This window comes from Malaclemys terrapin, chromosome 6 (assembly GCF_027887155.1).
Source record: "Malaclemys terrapin pileata isolate rMalTer1 chromosome 6, rMalTer1.hap1, whole genome shotgun sequence".
Classification (NCBI taxonomy): domain Eukaryota; kingdom Metazoa; phylum Chordata; order Testudines; family Emydidae; genus Malaclemys; species Malaclemys terrapin.
Genome location: NC_071510.1, coordinates 133,708,990 through 133,725,253, shown reverse-complemented (window position 1 = coordinate 133,725,253; position 16,264 = coordinate 133,708,990). Strand labels below are relative to the sequence as shown.

Sequence of the window (16,264 nt, the reverse complement as noted above, 5' to 3'; positions counted from 1 at the left end):
CCAGCCAGCCCCTCCCACGCTTCATCCTGCCCGTCCCAGGCAGCCTGTACCCTGCCCCACACAGCACAGCCAGCCCCTGCTCCGCCTTGCCTAGCCCCCGCCCAGCCAGCCCCTCCCACGCTTCATCCTGCCCGTCCCAGGCAGCCTGTACCCTGCCCCACACAGCACAGCCAGCCCCTGTCCTGCCTTGCCTAGCCCCCGCCCAGCCAGCCCCTCCCACGCTTCATCCTGCCCGTCCCAGGCAGCCTCTACCCTGCCCCACACAGCACAGCCAGCCCCTGTCCTGCCTTGCCTAGCCCCCGCCCAGCCAGCCCCTCCCACGCTTCATCCTGCCCGTCCCAGGCAGCCTGTACCCTGCCCCACACAGCACAGCCAGCCCCTGCCCCGCCTTGTCCTGCTCTGCCCAGTAAGGCCAGCCCCTGATTTCTGGTAGGAGAAGCAGAAAAAAATACACTATATACGTATAGCAGGTGCTATTCAAGAAGGGAAGTAGAGGGAAATAAGATCTACAGCTGTACCGGAGAGTGAGTATCAAGGGAAAAACGGAAAGGAAATATGATTGGTGAAAAAGGGAAGTGATCAAAAAGCTGTGTTAGAGGAAAGCAGATCCTGAGAATAGTAAGCGAGAAGCCCACCCAAGTACATGAGGGGAGAGAACGACTGTTTGAACGTCTATTGACGGAACACAGTTCCAAGGTGACTAATGGACAAACCCCACTGTGGGGAAGGGAGAGCTCAGTGGTTTGAGCATTGGCCTGCTAAACCCAGGATTGTGAGTTTAATCCTTGAGGGGGCTATTTAGGGATCTGGGGCAAAAATCTGTCTGGGGATTGGTCCTGCCCTGAGCAGGGGGTTGGACTAGATACCTCCTGAGGTCCCTTCCAACCCTGATATTCTATGATACACTAGGTATAGCCCAGGAACAGCAAATCAAAGGATCACTTCCAGCAGGAGAGAAGCAAAGAACAGGACAAGAGTGGAGCTGGACTTACTGACAAGGAGAAGACAAGCTGATTCTCCTCTGAAGTGATCTAGTATATTGCACATTAATCTTTTGTTCTGGTTAATAACAACGCATTTGGTGCTAACTGCACGCTCCCAAAGCTTAGTGAGTTGGTAACCTCTAGTTTATTAGTATCAGTTGTGAGTCTTTGGTAATGTTCTGTATTATTTATGCTCCTGGGGTTCGCCCTTATAAAGTTCTAAACATTTAAAATTACCCCTTTTGTCTTGGTTACCCTCTGCCTCTGCTCACAGCTAGCCGAGCCTCGCCGGGTCACCACACTATCACTGTGCCAGCCTACCCAGCCAGCTCCCATCACTCCCCATGGGCTGCCCCACAATGTCCCAGCCCAGCCCAAGAGTTCCCAGCCGTCCCACATTTGCTGGGCTCAGCCCCAGGCCCTATCTCCACCCTGCCTGGGCCGGCTTCTCATCACCCTGTCTCCCGTCTGAGCAGTCAACACGGCACAGTGCAACTGCCCATGGAGCTTCACTAGTGGGCCTGCAACCTGCTCCCTTTCCACTGCCTCAGTGCCTCCTCAGGCCTGGCCTCCTCAAACTCCCTCCTTTGTCGGCTCCTCCCCTTTCCAAGGAGGTAGGAATTGCCTTCTGCACCAGACCAGGGGGCCATATAGCCCAGTGTCTGATCTCCGACAGTGGCCAGTCCTAGGCAAGGAGTAAGAACCCTATAGCACCGGACTAACTCACCCACAGAGGAAGATTTCTCCTCATCCATCATTTAGGTGACTCCACTCTGAAGCAAGGGTTATTAGCTTTTATTGTGTTTACCTGATTAAGATCAATGCTGAATATTTTTTGCTATCCATATAAATATCTTCACTGAATGCTGCTAAGCTCTTGGCCTTGGTGACGCTGTCTAGCAGAGTTCCACAGGAAAAAGTGTTTCCTCCTCTCAGCTTCATGTGTGCAGCTTTTCAGTTCCACGGTAAGTCCCCTTCTCCCCATCAAACGAACAATGTGAACAGCAGTGCCGGATCCCCCTCGTCCCCACGAGACCAGCAGAGTGACCGGCAGTGGCACCCCTCCTGCACCCATCACTCACACCCCTTGGGCCTGCCCCCTCCTGCACCTCTGTCACTCCTCCACCATGGCACCCATCACTCACACCCCTCCGCCCCGCCCTCTCCTGCACCTCTGTCACTCACACCCCTCGGCCCCTCTCCCACCACTGCACCCATCACTCACACCCCTCAGCCCCGCCCCCTCCTGCACCTCTGTCACTCACACCCCTCGGCCCCTCCCCCACCACTGCACCCATCACTTACACCCCTCAGCCCCGCCCTCTCCTGCACCTCTGTTACTCACACCCCTCAGCCCCGCCCCCTCCTGCACCTCTGTCACTCACACCCCTCGGCCCCTCTCCCACCACTGCACCCATCACTCACACCCCTCAGCCCCGCCCCCTCCTGCACCTCTGTCACTCACACTCCTCAGCCCCTCCCCCACCACTGCACCCATCACTCACACCCCTCAGCCCCGCCCCCTCCTGCACCTCTGTCACTCACACCCCTCGGCCCCTCTCCCACCACTGCACCCATCACTCACACCCCTCCGCCCCGCCCCCTCCTGCACCTCTGTCACTCACACCCCTCGGCCCCTCTCCCACCACTGCACCCATCACTCACACCCCTCAGCCCCGCCCCCTCCTGCACCTCTGTCACTCACACCCCTCGGCCCCTCTCCCACCACTGCACCCATCACTCACACCCCTCAGCCCCGCCCCCTCCTGCACCTCTGTCACTCACACCCCTCGGCCCCTCCCCCACCACTGTACCCATCCCTCACACCCCTCAGCCCCGCCCTCTCCTGCACCTCTGTCACTCACACCCCTTGGCCCCTCTCCCACCACTGCACCCATCACTCACACCCCTCAGCCCCGCCCCCTCCTGCACCTCTGTCACTCACACCCACCAGCCCCTCCCCCTCCTGCACCCATCATTCACACCCCTCGGCCCTGCCCCCTCCTGCACCTCTGTCACTCACACTCTTGGTCCCTCCCCCACCACTGCACCCATCACTCACACCCCTCAGCCCCGCCCTCTCCTGCACCCATCACTCACACCCCTTGGGCCTGCCCCCTCCTGCACCTCTGTCACTCACACTCCTCAGCCCCTCCCCCACCACTGCACCCATCACTCACACCCCTCCGCCCCGCCCTCTCCTGCACCTCTGTCACTCACACCCCTCGGCCCCTCTCCCACCACTGCACCCATCACTCACACCCCTCAGCCCCGCCCCCTCCTGCACCTCTGTCACTCACACTCCTCAGCCCCTCCCCCACCACTGTACCCATCCCTCACACCCCTTGGCCTCGCCCCCTCCTGCACCTCTGTTACTCACACCCCTCAGCCCTGCCCCCTCCTCCACCATGGCACCCATCACTCACACCCCTCCGCCCCGCCCTCTCCTGCACCTCTGTCACTCACACCCCTCGGCCCCTCTCCCACCACTGCACCCATCACTCACACCCCTCAGCCCCGCCCCCTCCTGCACCTCTGTCACTCACACCCCTCGGCCCCTCCCCCACCACTGCACCCATCACTTACACCCCTCGGCCCCGCCCCCTCCTGCACCTCTGTCACTCACACCCCTCGGTCCCTCCCCCACCACTGCACCCATCACTCACACCCCTCAGCCCCGCCCTCTCCTGCACCTCTGTCACTCACACTCCTCAGCCCCTCCCCCACCACTGTACCCATCACTCACACCCCTCAGCCCCGCCCTCTCCTGCACCTCTGTCACTCACACCCCTCGGCCCCTCCCCCACCACTGCACCCATCACTCACACTCTTGGTCCCTCCCCCACCACTGCACCCATCACTTACACCCCTTGGCCTCGCCCCCTCCTGCACCTCTGTTACTCACACCCCTCAGCCCTGCCCCCTCCTCCACCATGGCACCCATCACTCACACCCCTCCGCCCCGCCCTCTCCTGCACCTCTGTCACTCACACCCCTCGGCCCCTCTCCCACCACTGCACCCATCACTCACACCCCTCAGCCCCGCCCCCTCCTGCACCTCTGTCACTCACACCCCTCGGCCCCTCCCCCACCACTGCACCCATCACTCACACCCCTCAGCCCCGCCCTCTCCTGCACCTCTGTTACTCACACCCCTCGGCCCCTCTCCCACCACTGCACCCATCACTCACACCCCTCAGCCCCGCCCCCTCCTGCACCTCTGTCACTCACACTCCTCAGCCCCTCCCCCACCACTGTACCCATCACTCACACCCCTCAGCCCCGCCCTCTCCTGCACCTCTGTCACTCACACCCCTCGGCCCCTCCCCCACAACTGCACCCATCACTCACACCCCTCAGCCCCGCCCTCTCCTGCACCTCTGTCACTCACACCCCTCGGCCCCTCTCCCACCACTGCACCCATCACTCACACCCCTCAGCCCCGCCCTCTCCTGCACCTCTGTTACTCACACCCCTCGGCCCCTCTCCCACCACTGTACCCATCACTCACACCCCTCCGCCCCGCCCCCTCCTGCACCTCTGTCACTCACACCCCTCAGCCCCTCCCCCACCACTGCACCCATCATTCACACCCCTCAGCCCCGCCCCCTCCTGCACCTCTGTCACTCACACCCCTCAGCCCCTCTCCCACCACTGCACCCATCACTCACACCCCTCCGCCCCGCCCCCTCCTGCACCTCTGTCACTCACACCCCTCGGCCCCTCTCCCACCACTGCACCCATCACTCACACCCCTCAGCCCCGCCCTCTCCTGCACCTCTGTCACTCACACTCCTCAGCCCCTCCCCCACCACTGTACCCATCACTCACACCCCTCAGCCCCGCCCTCTCCTGCACCTCTGTCACTCACACCCCTCGGCCCCTCCCCCACCACTGCACCCATCACTCACACCCCTCAGCCCCGCCCTCTCCTGCACCTCTGTCACTCACACCCCTCGGCCCCTCTCCCACCACTGCACCCATCACTCACACCCCTCAGCCCCGCCCTCTCCTGCACCTCTGTTACTCACACCCCTCGGCCCCTCTCCCACCACTGCACCCATCACTCACACCCCTCAGCCCCGCCCCCTCCTGCACCTCTGTCACTCACACTCCTCAGCCCCTCCCCCACCACTGTACCCATCACTCACACCCCTCAGCCCCGCCCTCTCCTGCACCTCTGTCACTCACACCCCTCGGCCCCTCCCCCACAACTGCACCCATCACTCACACCCCTCAGCCCCGCCCTCTCCTGCACCTCTGTCACTCACACCCCTCGGCCCCTCTCCCACCACTGCACCCATCACTCACACCCCTCAGCCCCGCCCTCTCCTGCACCTCTGTTACTCACACCCCTCGGCCCCTCTCCCACCACTGTACCCATCACTCACACCCCTCCGCCCCGCCCCCTCCTGCACCTCTGTCACTCACACCCCTCAGCCCCTCCCCCACCACTGCACCCATCACTCACACCCCTCAGCCCCGCCCCCTCCTGCACCTCTGTCACTCACACCCCTCAGCCCCTCCCCCACCACTGCACCCATCACTCACACCCCTCAGCCCCGCCCCCTCCTGCACCTCTGTCACTCACACCCCTCAGCCCCGTCCCCTCCTGCACCTCTGTCACTCACACCCCTCGGTCCCTCCCCCACCACTGCACCCATCACTCACACCCCTCAGCCCCGCCCCCTCCTGCACCTCTGTTACTCACACTCCTCAGCCCCTCCCCCACCACTGCACCCATCACTCACACCCCTCAGCCCCGCCCCCTCCTGCACCTCTGTCACTCACACCCCTCAGCCCCGTCCCCTCCTGCACCTCTGTTACTCACACCCCTCGGCCCCTCTCCCACCACTGCACCCATCACTCACACCCCTCAGCCCCGCCCCCTCCTGCACCTCTGTCACTCACACTCCTCAGCCCCTCCCCCACCACTGCACCCATCACTCACACCCCTCAGCCCCGCCCTCTCCTGCACCTCTGTCACTCACACCCCTCAGCCCCGTCCCCTCCTGCACCTCTGTTACTCACACCCCTCGGCCCCTCTCCCACCACTGCACCCATCACTCACACCCCTCAGCCCCGCCCCCTCCTGCACCTCTGTCACTCACACTCCTCAGCCCCTCCCCCACCACTGCACCCATCACTCACACCCCTCAGCCCCGCCCTCTCCTGCACCTCTGTCACTCACACCCCTCAGCCCCTCCCCCACCACTGCACCCATCACTCACACCCCTCAGCCCCGCCCCCTCCTGCACCTCTGTCACTCACACCCCTCGGCCCCTCCCCCACCACTGTACCCATCCCTCACACCCCTCAGCCCCGCCCTCTCCTGCACCTCTGTCACTCACACCCCTCAGCCCCTCCCCCACCACTGCACCCATCACTCACACCCCTCAGCCCCGCCCTCTCCTGCACCTCTGTCACTCACACCCCTCAGCCCCTCCCCCACCACTGCACCCATCACTCACACCCCTCAGCCCCGCCCCCTCCTGCACCTCTGTCACTCACACCCCTCGGCCCCTCCCCCACCACTGTACCCATCCCTCACACCCCTCAGCCCCGCCCCCTCCTGCACCTCTGTCACTCACACCCCTCGGCCCCTCCCCCACCACTGTACCCATCACTCACACCCCTCAGCCCCGCCCCCTCCTGCACCTCTGTCATTCACACCCCTCAGCCCCGCCCCCTCCTGCACCTCTGTTACTCACACCCCTCGGCCCCTCTCCCACCACTGCACCCATCACTCACACCCCTCAGCCCCGCCCTCTCCTGCACCTCTGTCACTCACACCCCTCAGCCCCGTCCCCTCCTGCACCTCTGTTACTCACACCCCTCGGCCCCTCTCCCACCACTGCACCCATCACTCACACCCCTCAGCCCCGCCCCCTCCTGCACCTCTGTCACTCACACTCCTCAGCCCCTCCCCCACCACTGCACCCATCACTCACACCCCTCAGCCCCGCCCCCTCCTGCACCTCTGTCACTCACACCCCTCGGCCCCTCTCCCACCACTGCACCCATCACTCACACCCCTCAGCCCCGCCCCCTCCTGCACCTCTGTCACTCACACTCCTCAGCCCCTCCCCCACCACTGCACCCATCACTCACACCCCTCAGCCCCGCCCTCTCCTGCACCTCTGTCACTCACACCCCTCAGCCCCTCCCCCACCACTGCACCCATCACTCACACCCCTCAGCCCCGCCCCCTCCTGCACCTCTGTCACTCACACCCCTCAGCCCCTCCCCCACCACTGCACCCATCACTCACACCCCTCAGCCCCGCCCCCTCCTGCACCTCTGTCACTCACACCCCTCGGCCCCTCCCCCACCACTGCACCCATCACTCACACCCCTCAGCCCCGCCCCCTCCTGCACCTCTGTCACTCACACCCCTCGGCCCCTCCCCCACCACTGTACCCATCCCTCACACCCCTCAGCCCCGCCCCCTCCTGCACCTCTGTCACTCACACCCCTCGGCCCCTCCCCCACCACTGTACCCATCCCTCACACCCCTCAGCCCCGCCCCCTCCTGCACCTCTGTCACTCACACCCCTCGGCCCCTCCCCCACAACTGCACCCATCACTCACACCCCTCAGCCCCGCCCTCTCCTGCACCTCTGTCACTCACACCCCTCGGTCCCGCCCCTCCTGCACCTCTGTCACTCACACCCGTCGGCCCCGCCCCCTCCAGCGGCCCCGTCACTCACGCGCGGGCCGAGGGCGGGCTCTTCAGTGCTGTCTGAGTGACATTATTTCCGGCCAATGGGGGCCCGAGTCAGCCCCAAGCGCACCAATGAGCGGGCTTGCGGCGCAGGGGCTGCTGGGAGTTGCGGGCTCGGGAACGTCATTTTTGATGTGTTGGAAGCGGCTCCGCTGAGCGGAAGGTGTCGAGTGAGGTACGGGGGTCCCGGCGGGCGGGGGTCGGCAGCGCCGGGGCTGGGGTGCGACTGCAGTCCCCCCTCCCCCCCTCCCCGCCGGGAGAGAACCCAGGAGTCCGGGCTCCCAGCCCCCCCCCCCCCCCCCGAGCCGGGGAGAGAACCCAGGAGTCCGGGCTCCCAGCCCCCCCCCCCCCCCCCGAGCCGGGGAGAGAACCCAGGAGTCCGGGCTCCCAGCCCTCCCCCCCCCCGAGCCGGGGAGAGAACCCAGGAGTCCGGGCTCCCAGCCCCCCCCCCCCCCCCGAGCCGGGGAGAGAACCCAGGAGTCCGGGCTCCCAGCCCTCCCCCCCAGAGCCGGGGAGAGAACCCAGGAGTCCGGGCTCCCAGCCCTCCCCCCCAGAGCCGGGGAGAGAACCCAGGAGTCCGGGCTCCCAGCCCTCCCCCCCAGAGCCGGGGAGAGAACCCAGGAGTCCGGGCTCCCAGCCCTCCCCCCCGAGCCGGGGAGAGAACCCAGGAGTCCGGGCTCCCAGCCCCCCCCCCTCCCCCGAGCCGGGGAGAGAACCCAGGAGTCCGGGCTCCCAGCCCCCCCCCCCCCCAGAGCCGGGGAGAGAACCCAGGAGTCCAGGCTCCCAGCCCCCCCCTGCTCTGACCCACCAGCCCCCAGTCCCCTCCCAGCCCCCCCCCCCCCCCCCCAGAGCTGGGGAGAGAACCCAGGAGTCCTGGCTCCCAGTTCCCCCCCACCCCCCCTGCTCTAACCACTAGCCCCTGGGCCGGGGAGAGAACCCAGGAGTCCTGGTAACCAAGGATCTGTGTAGCCCATTCCATGGCCGGGGGTGATCACTGGGGCAGTGGGTTGTTGCCATGGAATTGGTCACTGGATGCCCACAGAGAACTAGTCCGATTCGCCATCCCTGCACACGGGCTGCCTGTCCGCAGCTCCCCAGAGCTCAGAACTGGCCAGGAGAGGGGTGTGTCTTGGGGCTGCATGACTGGCCCCTTGAGGGCCCAGATATAGGGACCTATGGCAGTAGTTCTCAAACTTTTGTACTGGTCACCCCTTTCACATAGGAAGCCTCTGAGTGTGACCCCCGTTATAAATATAGTAAAAAATGTTTTTAATTTAACACCATTATAAAGGCTGGCGGCAAAGCGGGGTTTGGGGTGGAGACCGACAGCTCGCGACCCCCTGTGTAATAACCTCGGGACCCCTGCAGTAAAGCGATGCGGGGGCCTAGCCCTGCCTCAGGTTCTGCCTCTAGGCACGCTTCTGCAGCTGTGCCTTCTGACTCAGCACGGGAGAGCTGGCTCCCAGCCTCACTGTTCCTCAGTCAGGCTTGCAGGGGCAGCGAGTGGCAGCGCGTCACCACCATTCAGCGTTGTCTGACGTGCCCAGTCGCTGATGTCTTGGCTGCTGGGTTTGTGCACGTGTGTGTTGCCCGCAGTGGCCCAGCTCCTCCCCACTGGGGGACCTGTTCAGTGCATGATTCCCAGCCAGATGTTCCCTGTGCTCGCTGGAACAATGGGGCCCCTGCATCCCCCTTCCTCTCACCACCTTGCTTCCTGCTCCTTTGAGGGAGCGGACGGAGTGATCCACCAGGGGTGCCCCATGGACCAACTTCCTGTTTCCGAGCAGCTGCTGCGGTGCTGCGACTCGGGCTCCTGGGATCCGCCCTCCAGCTTGGCCACAAGCTGATGCCCCTGATCTGAGGCCTCCAAGGAGTGCCGGCCTAGCGGGCATCAGGCCAGGGTGCAGAGACTCTTCTGGCTCTAGGGAAACCTGCAGGAGCCAGTCTCGTCTCGGGGCTGGGTGAGGCGACTCCCCTGGGCCCTACCCAGCCAGCTGCGCCTTGTTGCAGCGCTCTCACACTGAGGTGCCTTGGCCGCATTGCCTGCTTTCGTTGCCCTGCTTGTGGGCTGCTGGGCCCAGACAGTGCCTGGCCAGGCAGAGGTGCACCGGGAGCCTTGCTGCAGGAGTCTCCGGGGCCTGGCTTTGTATGTGTTGTACCCTTCCCTGTGGAGCTCCTGGCAGTTACACCCATAGCGATGTGAGTGCCCAGGCAGAGGGGCCGGAGGGAGGTCCTGTCCCTCTCCTGGATGCGAGGGTGGGTCTCTCCGCAGCCCCTGATGGCTCTGTCTGTCTCACTCAGATGTCGTGCCCAGAAGAGGTGGTTGCCTTGGCAGACGAGGAGCTGCTCAGCTTCCTCCTGGAAGATGATGCTCCCTGTGCAGAGTTCTCGGGGGACAAAGCCAACCTGCCGGGAGACTGGGGTCTGCTGGAGCCCGAGGTGAGACTGCTGTCCGGTGCAGAGCACAGAGAAGTGAGCTGGGCCGGGCCGTGGGAGGGGGCTTTCAGGCCTCCATCCTCTGCTTAGCAGCAACTCTTCTCTGCAGCTCCTGAATGACAAGGAGGTGGAGGACTTTCTCAGCTCCCTGCTGAGCCCCTTTGTAGAGGGGCCGAGTGCCTTGCAGGGTCACTCGCCTTTCGACAGCGATAGCGGCATCTCCGAGGACCAGAATCCCTTCCCCAGCCCCAGCAGCTGGGATGCGTCTCCGGCCAGGGACCTCGCCTCCAGCCCTTTGAGCTCTGACATCGTGCAGGTCGAACACAGCTACTCCCTCCATCAGGACAGGGTGGCTCTGGAGAGCGTGAGAGCTGAGACCACAGAAGGAGACATCTCCATTGACCTGGGTAAGGGGTAGGCCTGGGGAATCCCTCTTCTGTAGCTTGAGCCCATGGAAGGGAAGCAGCCCAGCTGTCTATCGGGTGGGGAAGAGGGGTCTGGCTGGCCTGCTGGGGCCGGCTGGCAGGGGCTGTACAGTGGGTGGCGCCTGACTCTCATTCCTCTCCCAGATATGTGGGGGGACTCGGGAAGTGCAGAGGAGACGCTGATCGACGAGCAGAGTTCCAGCTTCCCGGTTGCTGTGCCCATGGATGACTTCATGCCTGGGACCCCCATACAGGTACTGAGACCCGAGCCCAGGGACAGGCCCCACTGCTAATGCTGGTGGGCCCCTGCCTTCCCTCCTCACTTGCACCTCCACTCCCTGCTCAGGTGCTGACCCCCATCCTGCCGCGGGGGCTTCCCTTGCTAGTTCAGGGGGGGGTCTCCAGGCTCAGCAGCGGGTTGGTTTGTGTTGTAGTTCGATTTCCCGGAACTGATCCTGACAGAAGAGGAGAAACAGCTTCTGGAAAGAGAGGGTGTCTCCTTGCCGTCCCACCTGCCCCTGACCAAGGTGAGTTCACCCCCCCCCCTGTCTAGTGCATGGCCCCTCCCCTCACTCATTCCCAGGCCAGAGACTGATAGAAGTGATGAAGAGGGGGTGAAGAGGGGGGCCCCATTACCACGGTCCAGGGCCGGTGTCTTGCTCAGAGGCTCAGCCCCTAGCTCCGTGAATGGGGATGGTGCTGGATTCCTGCCCTGGACCCTGCTTGCGGGGTTCCATCTTCCATAGCGGCCACTGGCCAGACCCCAGCTAGGTGATCTGCAGCCACTGCCCCTCTATCTGCTAGAAAGAAGAAGGTGTGGCCAGCCGTTGCCCCTCCCCCGCATGATGGCTGCTGTGGAGGGATGGGGGTTCTGTGCTGCTGCGGAGAGTTCCCCAGCAGCAGGAAGACAAGTGAAGTGAGTCTTGACAGTCCTCAGCTGCCCACGGGGGCCTGAAGAGCAGCCATGAAACGGGCCAGTCTTGTTAGTTTGCTGTGCCTGTCTGCGCGCTCCGGAGGGCTGTGCTGTATGGGGCCGTGTGCTGCAGGGACGCTGGCTCAGGCCCTCTCCTCCTGCCAAGGATTTTGGCCTGGTCTCCTAGGGCCAGTGGCTCTTTCAGGCCCTGTTTTCAAGCCCTCTGGCCGGGCTGGGTTCTGGTCAGCCCGCCTGGTGTGAGCTGGAGGCCAGGCCCAGGCGTGTGCCCGCTGTGGGGGCTGTGGGCTGATGGGGGAGGAAGCAGGTGTGGGGGCACATGCAGAGACTGGAACTGCAGAAGGTGCTGTCAGAGCTGGGGCTCCTCTGCCTTTTGTCTCCCAGCGGTGCTGATAGTGGCCCTTGATTTCCTGATGCACTAGAAGGCAGCAGGTCTCGTGGACAGGCCATAGGCCACCTGGCCTTCTGGGCCAGGGCCTGCAGCTGGGTTCCTAGTGACATCTCAGGCAAAGCATGTGAGAAATACCTGGAGTAACCTCTGCCCTTGTCGCGGAGTATTGGGGGACTCAGGGCCCTGCACCCCCGGCTCCCTGCGATTCACCATGACTCTCAGCCAGCCAGTAAAGCAGAAGGTTTATTTGGATGACAGGAATACAGTCCAAGACAGGTCTTGCAGGCACAGACAACAGGATCCCCCCTCAGTTAAGTCCAGCTTGGGGTCCCAGGGCATCCCAGCCCACCCCCCTTTGGGGGGTCAGAGCCATCTCTGCCTCCCAGCCATCTCTCCAGCTCGCTTCCAGCCCTCTGCCTTCAGCGACCCCTCCCACAGCCTTTGTTCAGTTTCCCGGGCCAAGGTGTCACCTGGCCTCCAACCCCTTCCTGGGTTCTCATGTTACACACTCAGGTATGCGCCTGGGGAAACTCCCATCCCCCAATGCAGACTATCCGAGCCACACTCCCCTGTCAGCATTCACAGACCACAGTGAGAACAGGCCCAGTTCGTCACAGCTCTCCCCAGGCCCTTCCTGCCCCTGGCCCGATGGCAGGTACCCGCCAGCTGCTGCTCCCTGGGTGGGGTCAGGGCTGGGTTCCGGGCAGGGGTGTCGCTATGAGCGTAAGGGGGGGGCTCTCCCCCCAGAGTGTGGAGGCCCAGGCGTGGCCTGTAACCCGAGCTGGCTGTTTCAGGCTGAGGAGCGGCTCCTGAAGAGAATCCGTCGCAAGATCCGGAACAAGCAGTCGGCCCTGGACAGTCGGCGCAGGAAGAAGGTCTATGTGGATGGCTTGGAGAGCAGGTACCATGGACACAGCAGGATGTCAGGGAGTGATAGGCCCAGCAGAGGGCGTTGCTCCTCCTGTGGGTCTGGGGAGTGCCCCCTGCCAGAGCGCTGGGGTAGTGAACTCTCTGGCACAAGGAGAAGGGCAGGACACCAAGCACTTGCACTCCAAGCGCTGGAGGTAGCTGCCAGCTCCCGGGCCCAGAGGAGCAGAAGCCGATAGGCAGGGCCTGTTTGTAACGTGCTCTGGCGGAGCTGCAAAGCTCTGATCAAGGTCTGAGACCCGCCAGTGAATGAGCCCTTCCCCCTCCCATGGGAGCCGCGTTCTGCCAGACACTCCTGCCGAGCTGCTCCTGCCGTGAGAGACCCCAGCAACCCTGGCTCGGGGGCTCCAAGCACTGGTGTGAGCATGCGGAGGAGTGGGACCTGATTTTTACCACTCAGAGGTCTGTCCCAGGGTAACCCCAGCAACCCCATCTGCTTGCCCTGCAACTGTACCGCAAATTGGCGGCAGCCCATGGCCCTGCCTCCTAGCTGTGTCAGAGCAGTTTGGCTGTCCGTGGCTGTGCGAGGGACAGATGAGGTCACACCTGCCCCCCACCCTCAGGCATTCTGCACCTGGCACTGGGCAGGGTCTAGGGACTCCCTCCTGATCCAGCAGCGCGGTTTCCCATGAAGGTCAGTCTGACTCTTTCCTCTCTCCCCATCGCTGCTTGGGAAGGGTCATCACCTGCACGGCACAGAACCACGAGCTGCAGAAGAAGGTGCAGCTGCTGCAGAAGGAGAACATGTGAGTTCCTGACACTCCAGACATGGAAACCTGGGGGCAAGAGGGTGGGAAGGGGGCACTGTCTCCTGGTGCCCCTCCAGTCAGCACTGACATGCCAGGGGAGCGAAGCCTGTTCCCCAGGATCCTGATCCCAGGCTGGAAGGATGCGGGGCTCGGTGGCAGGATGGGCAGCCTGGGATCAGGGGCTGCACTCACCTGCGTTTCACACTTTGCCCTAGGTCATTGCTCGAGCAGCTACGGAGGCTCCAGGCCCTGGTGAGACAGTCCTCGACCAAAACTACCACCGCCAGCACCTGCGTCATGGTGAGTGGCCCCAAGATGGGCATTGGCCCCAAGATCTGTGCTGGCCACGCGGGTGGTGCTGGGGAGCCTCCTTGGCTGGCGGGGCCGGAGTCACGCGCCGGTGCTGATGGCTCGGTTGTCTCTCTCCAGGTCCTGCTCCTGTCCTTCTGCCTCATTCTCTCGCCCAGTCTCTACCCGCTGGGAGCCAGAGTGCAGCAGGAGGGGTTCCGAGGAGGTGAGTGACTGACCGGCTGCACGGGGGTGAGCAGGAGGGGCAGGACTGTGCCCGACAGTGAACTCTTCTGGGGTGAACGTTCCAGGTGATGCGGCCCCAGCAGAGATGTGGTTTCCCAGACGTGGGCTCACGCCTTGTTGGCGCGGGGCCTGTTTGTGGGTTGCTTGGCTGTCCTGTCCCATTGCAAGCTGCTGCCAAAGATGCTCTCCGCTGCCCCGTGCGGACTAGGGCCAGGAGAGCCTGTGGCCAGCCCCCGCCCTGGCTCATGACGCTCTTGGCGACACCAGGCTGACTCTCCTCTCTCTTGCAGTGCTGTCTCGGCAGATCCGTGAGTACCCGAGTGATGCGGCCCAGTTTCAGCCAGCAGCTGCCCAGCAGGCGGAGGGGCCTGAAACACAGAGGGAGCGCACAATGGAGGGACTGGCGCTGGAATCTGAGACGGCCCTGCTGCCGGGCAGCCTCAATCGCTCCCGGGACGGGAGACAGAGCCCACCCAAAGCGGAGCATGGCTCTGCCATCAACAGCAACTCCTCCTCCGACCCTCCGCCAGGAGCCAGCTCTGAGCTGGGTCCCCCCCAGCAGCAGCCAGAGCAGGTTCCCGGGAAGGGCCCCCTGCACTCTGCGGAGCCGGCAGCCTGGGGGACTAAGAAGCAGGAGTGGGTGGAGCGCACCACCAGCGTCGTGATCCAGCAGCACCGTGCAGATGAGATGTGAGCGCCGGGCGCCTCGCGCTGCCTGGCTGTGAACGTGCTGGGGTCTGGGGCTCTGACTGATCCTTATTGACACAAATGCTTCTAAACGCCCCTGAGCAGATTGTCTCCCCACCCGCCACACCTGAACTGGGGGTCAACTGGGCTCAGGGGTAGCTGCAGCATGGAGGTGGGCACAGCATGGAGAGTTGATGCCATGCAACCCCTTCCCTCTCCAGCTCAAGCGCCTGTGTTATTTAGTTCCCTGCAGCTGGACTGAGTGGGAAAACACTGATTGGGCCGGGCCCCTGGGTCCGGGTGCCCTTAGCAAGTCCCGCAGCTCCAAGCGACCTGTCCCTTCCAGCAACACAATGATTCCCCATCCCTCAACTGGGCACGCCAAGCCCCTATGCCCCGGGCTGCCGGCTGGATGTGGTTCTAAACTTCTCTCATCGACTTCCCTGCTGCTGGTCTTGGCGAGGCTGGGGGCAGCTGCAGGCAGAGGGTCCCTGCCCAGAGCTATGTGCTGCCTTCCTGCTGGACCAGGGGCTGCTGATCATGATCCCATGGAGGGGAGGGTGCTGCACTGCTGTAGCGGTGGAGATGCAGAGCCCCCCTGCGGCGTAGCCTCTGTACCAGGGCTGGTGGGGCTTGGGGCCCATGGCAATGGGGAGGGCCAGGTCAGCTGGGCCTCCTCTGTAAGTTGACCTCTGGCCTGCAGTCCTGGGCAGGGGCCGATGTAGCGCGGCTGAGCCATGGGATGAGGGCTGCCAGCTGAGCCAGCAACAGCCAGGGTCTCCCTCCCACCTGGCCCCTAACTGCTACAGTAATGGCTCTATTATCAAGTATAAATAAAATGGATCCTCTGCTGGGCTGTTCCCTGTGTGCAGGTGTCTGTCTAGCTCCACAGCTGCCTCCCAGCCATGCAAGGGGGGAACGTCACGATGCTCCCAGGCCGAGACTTGACCCCTATTGACCTGGGGCCTGTTCCTGTCCTGCTCCCTCTCCAGAGCAGGGGGGTGCTGTGTGTGTCGCCCAAACCAGTCTCCTGCAGGCAGCCTTTGCTCTTCCCCGGGGAACCTGCTTCCCCTCTGTGCGTTTGGAACCTCGCTGTCTGCACGGTCCCAGGAAGCCAGGCAGAGGCAGAGCCTGGTGCAGCCTGGCTGGAGAGAGGGGCCTGGCAGGGGGGGAAGTGGGGCTGCCCTATAGCGCCAGTCTCAAGGAGTTTATCCAACAGAAGGCTCAGGGGTGGTGATCACACGGGTGGTATCAGTCGGGGAAGAGGAACATGATAAGTCAGGGCCCTTCACTGCAGCGGGACCATTCACACTAGACCGAAGGTGTAAATGGTGACAGAGCGAGGAACCACTGCAGCAATTTCATACCGGGGTGGTGGTGGATTCTCCATCGCTGGAAGTTCTTCAGCCACCAGGGGGATTTTTCTAAAGGTTCTGTTCAAACTGGGATTGATTCGGGGCAGTCCTGTGGTCAGAGC

General features: G+C 63.7%; 1 protein-coding gene across 1 annotated transcript; it reads left to right on the top strand.

Annotated features, from left to right (window-relative positions):
- Positions 1-7,803: 7,803 nt before the first annotated feature.
- On the top strand, positions 7,804-15,641 carry CREB3 (cAMP responsive element binding protein 3). Its single transcript, XM_054031799.1, has 10 exons — positions 7,804-7,882; positions 10,009-10,146; positions 10,253-10,550; positions 10,713-10,822; positions 11,003-11,095; positions 12,685-12,791; positions 13,495-13,563; positions 13,782-13,866; positions 13,996-14,080; positions 14,391-15,641. The coding sequence occupies exons 2-10, from the start codon at positions 10,009-10,011 to the stop codon at positions 14,792-14,794; spliced, it is 1,389 nt and encodes a 462-aa protein (XP_053887774.1). The 5' UTR covers positions 7,804-7,882; the 3' UTR covers positions 14,795-15,641.
- Positions 15,642-16,264: the final 623 nt, after the last annotated feature.

Bases quoted from the DNA above. Each gene is read 5' to 3' on its own strand.
- CREB3 (XM_054031799.1), top strand. From the start codon at position 10,009: ATGTCGTGCCCAGAAGAGGTGGTTGCCTTGGCAGACGAGGAGCTGCTC. The intron at 12,792-13,494 runs GTACCATGGACA...CTGCTTGGGAAG, and splicing joins GTGGATGGCTTGGAGAGCAG to GGTCATCACCTGCACGGCAC. The intron at 14,081-14,390 runs GTGAGTGACTGA...TCTCTCTTGCAG, and splicing joins GCAGGAGGGGTTCCGAGGAG to TGCTGTCTCGGCAGATCCGT.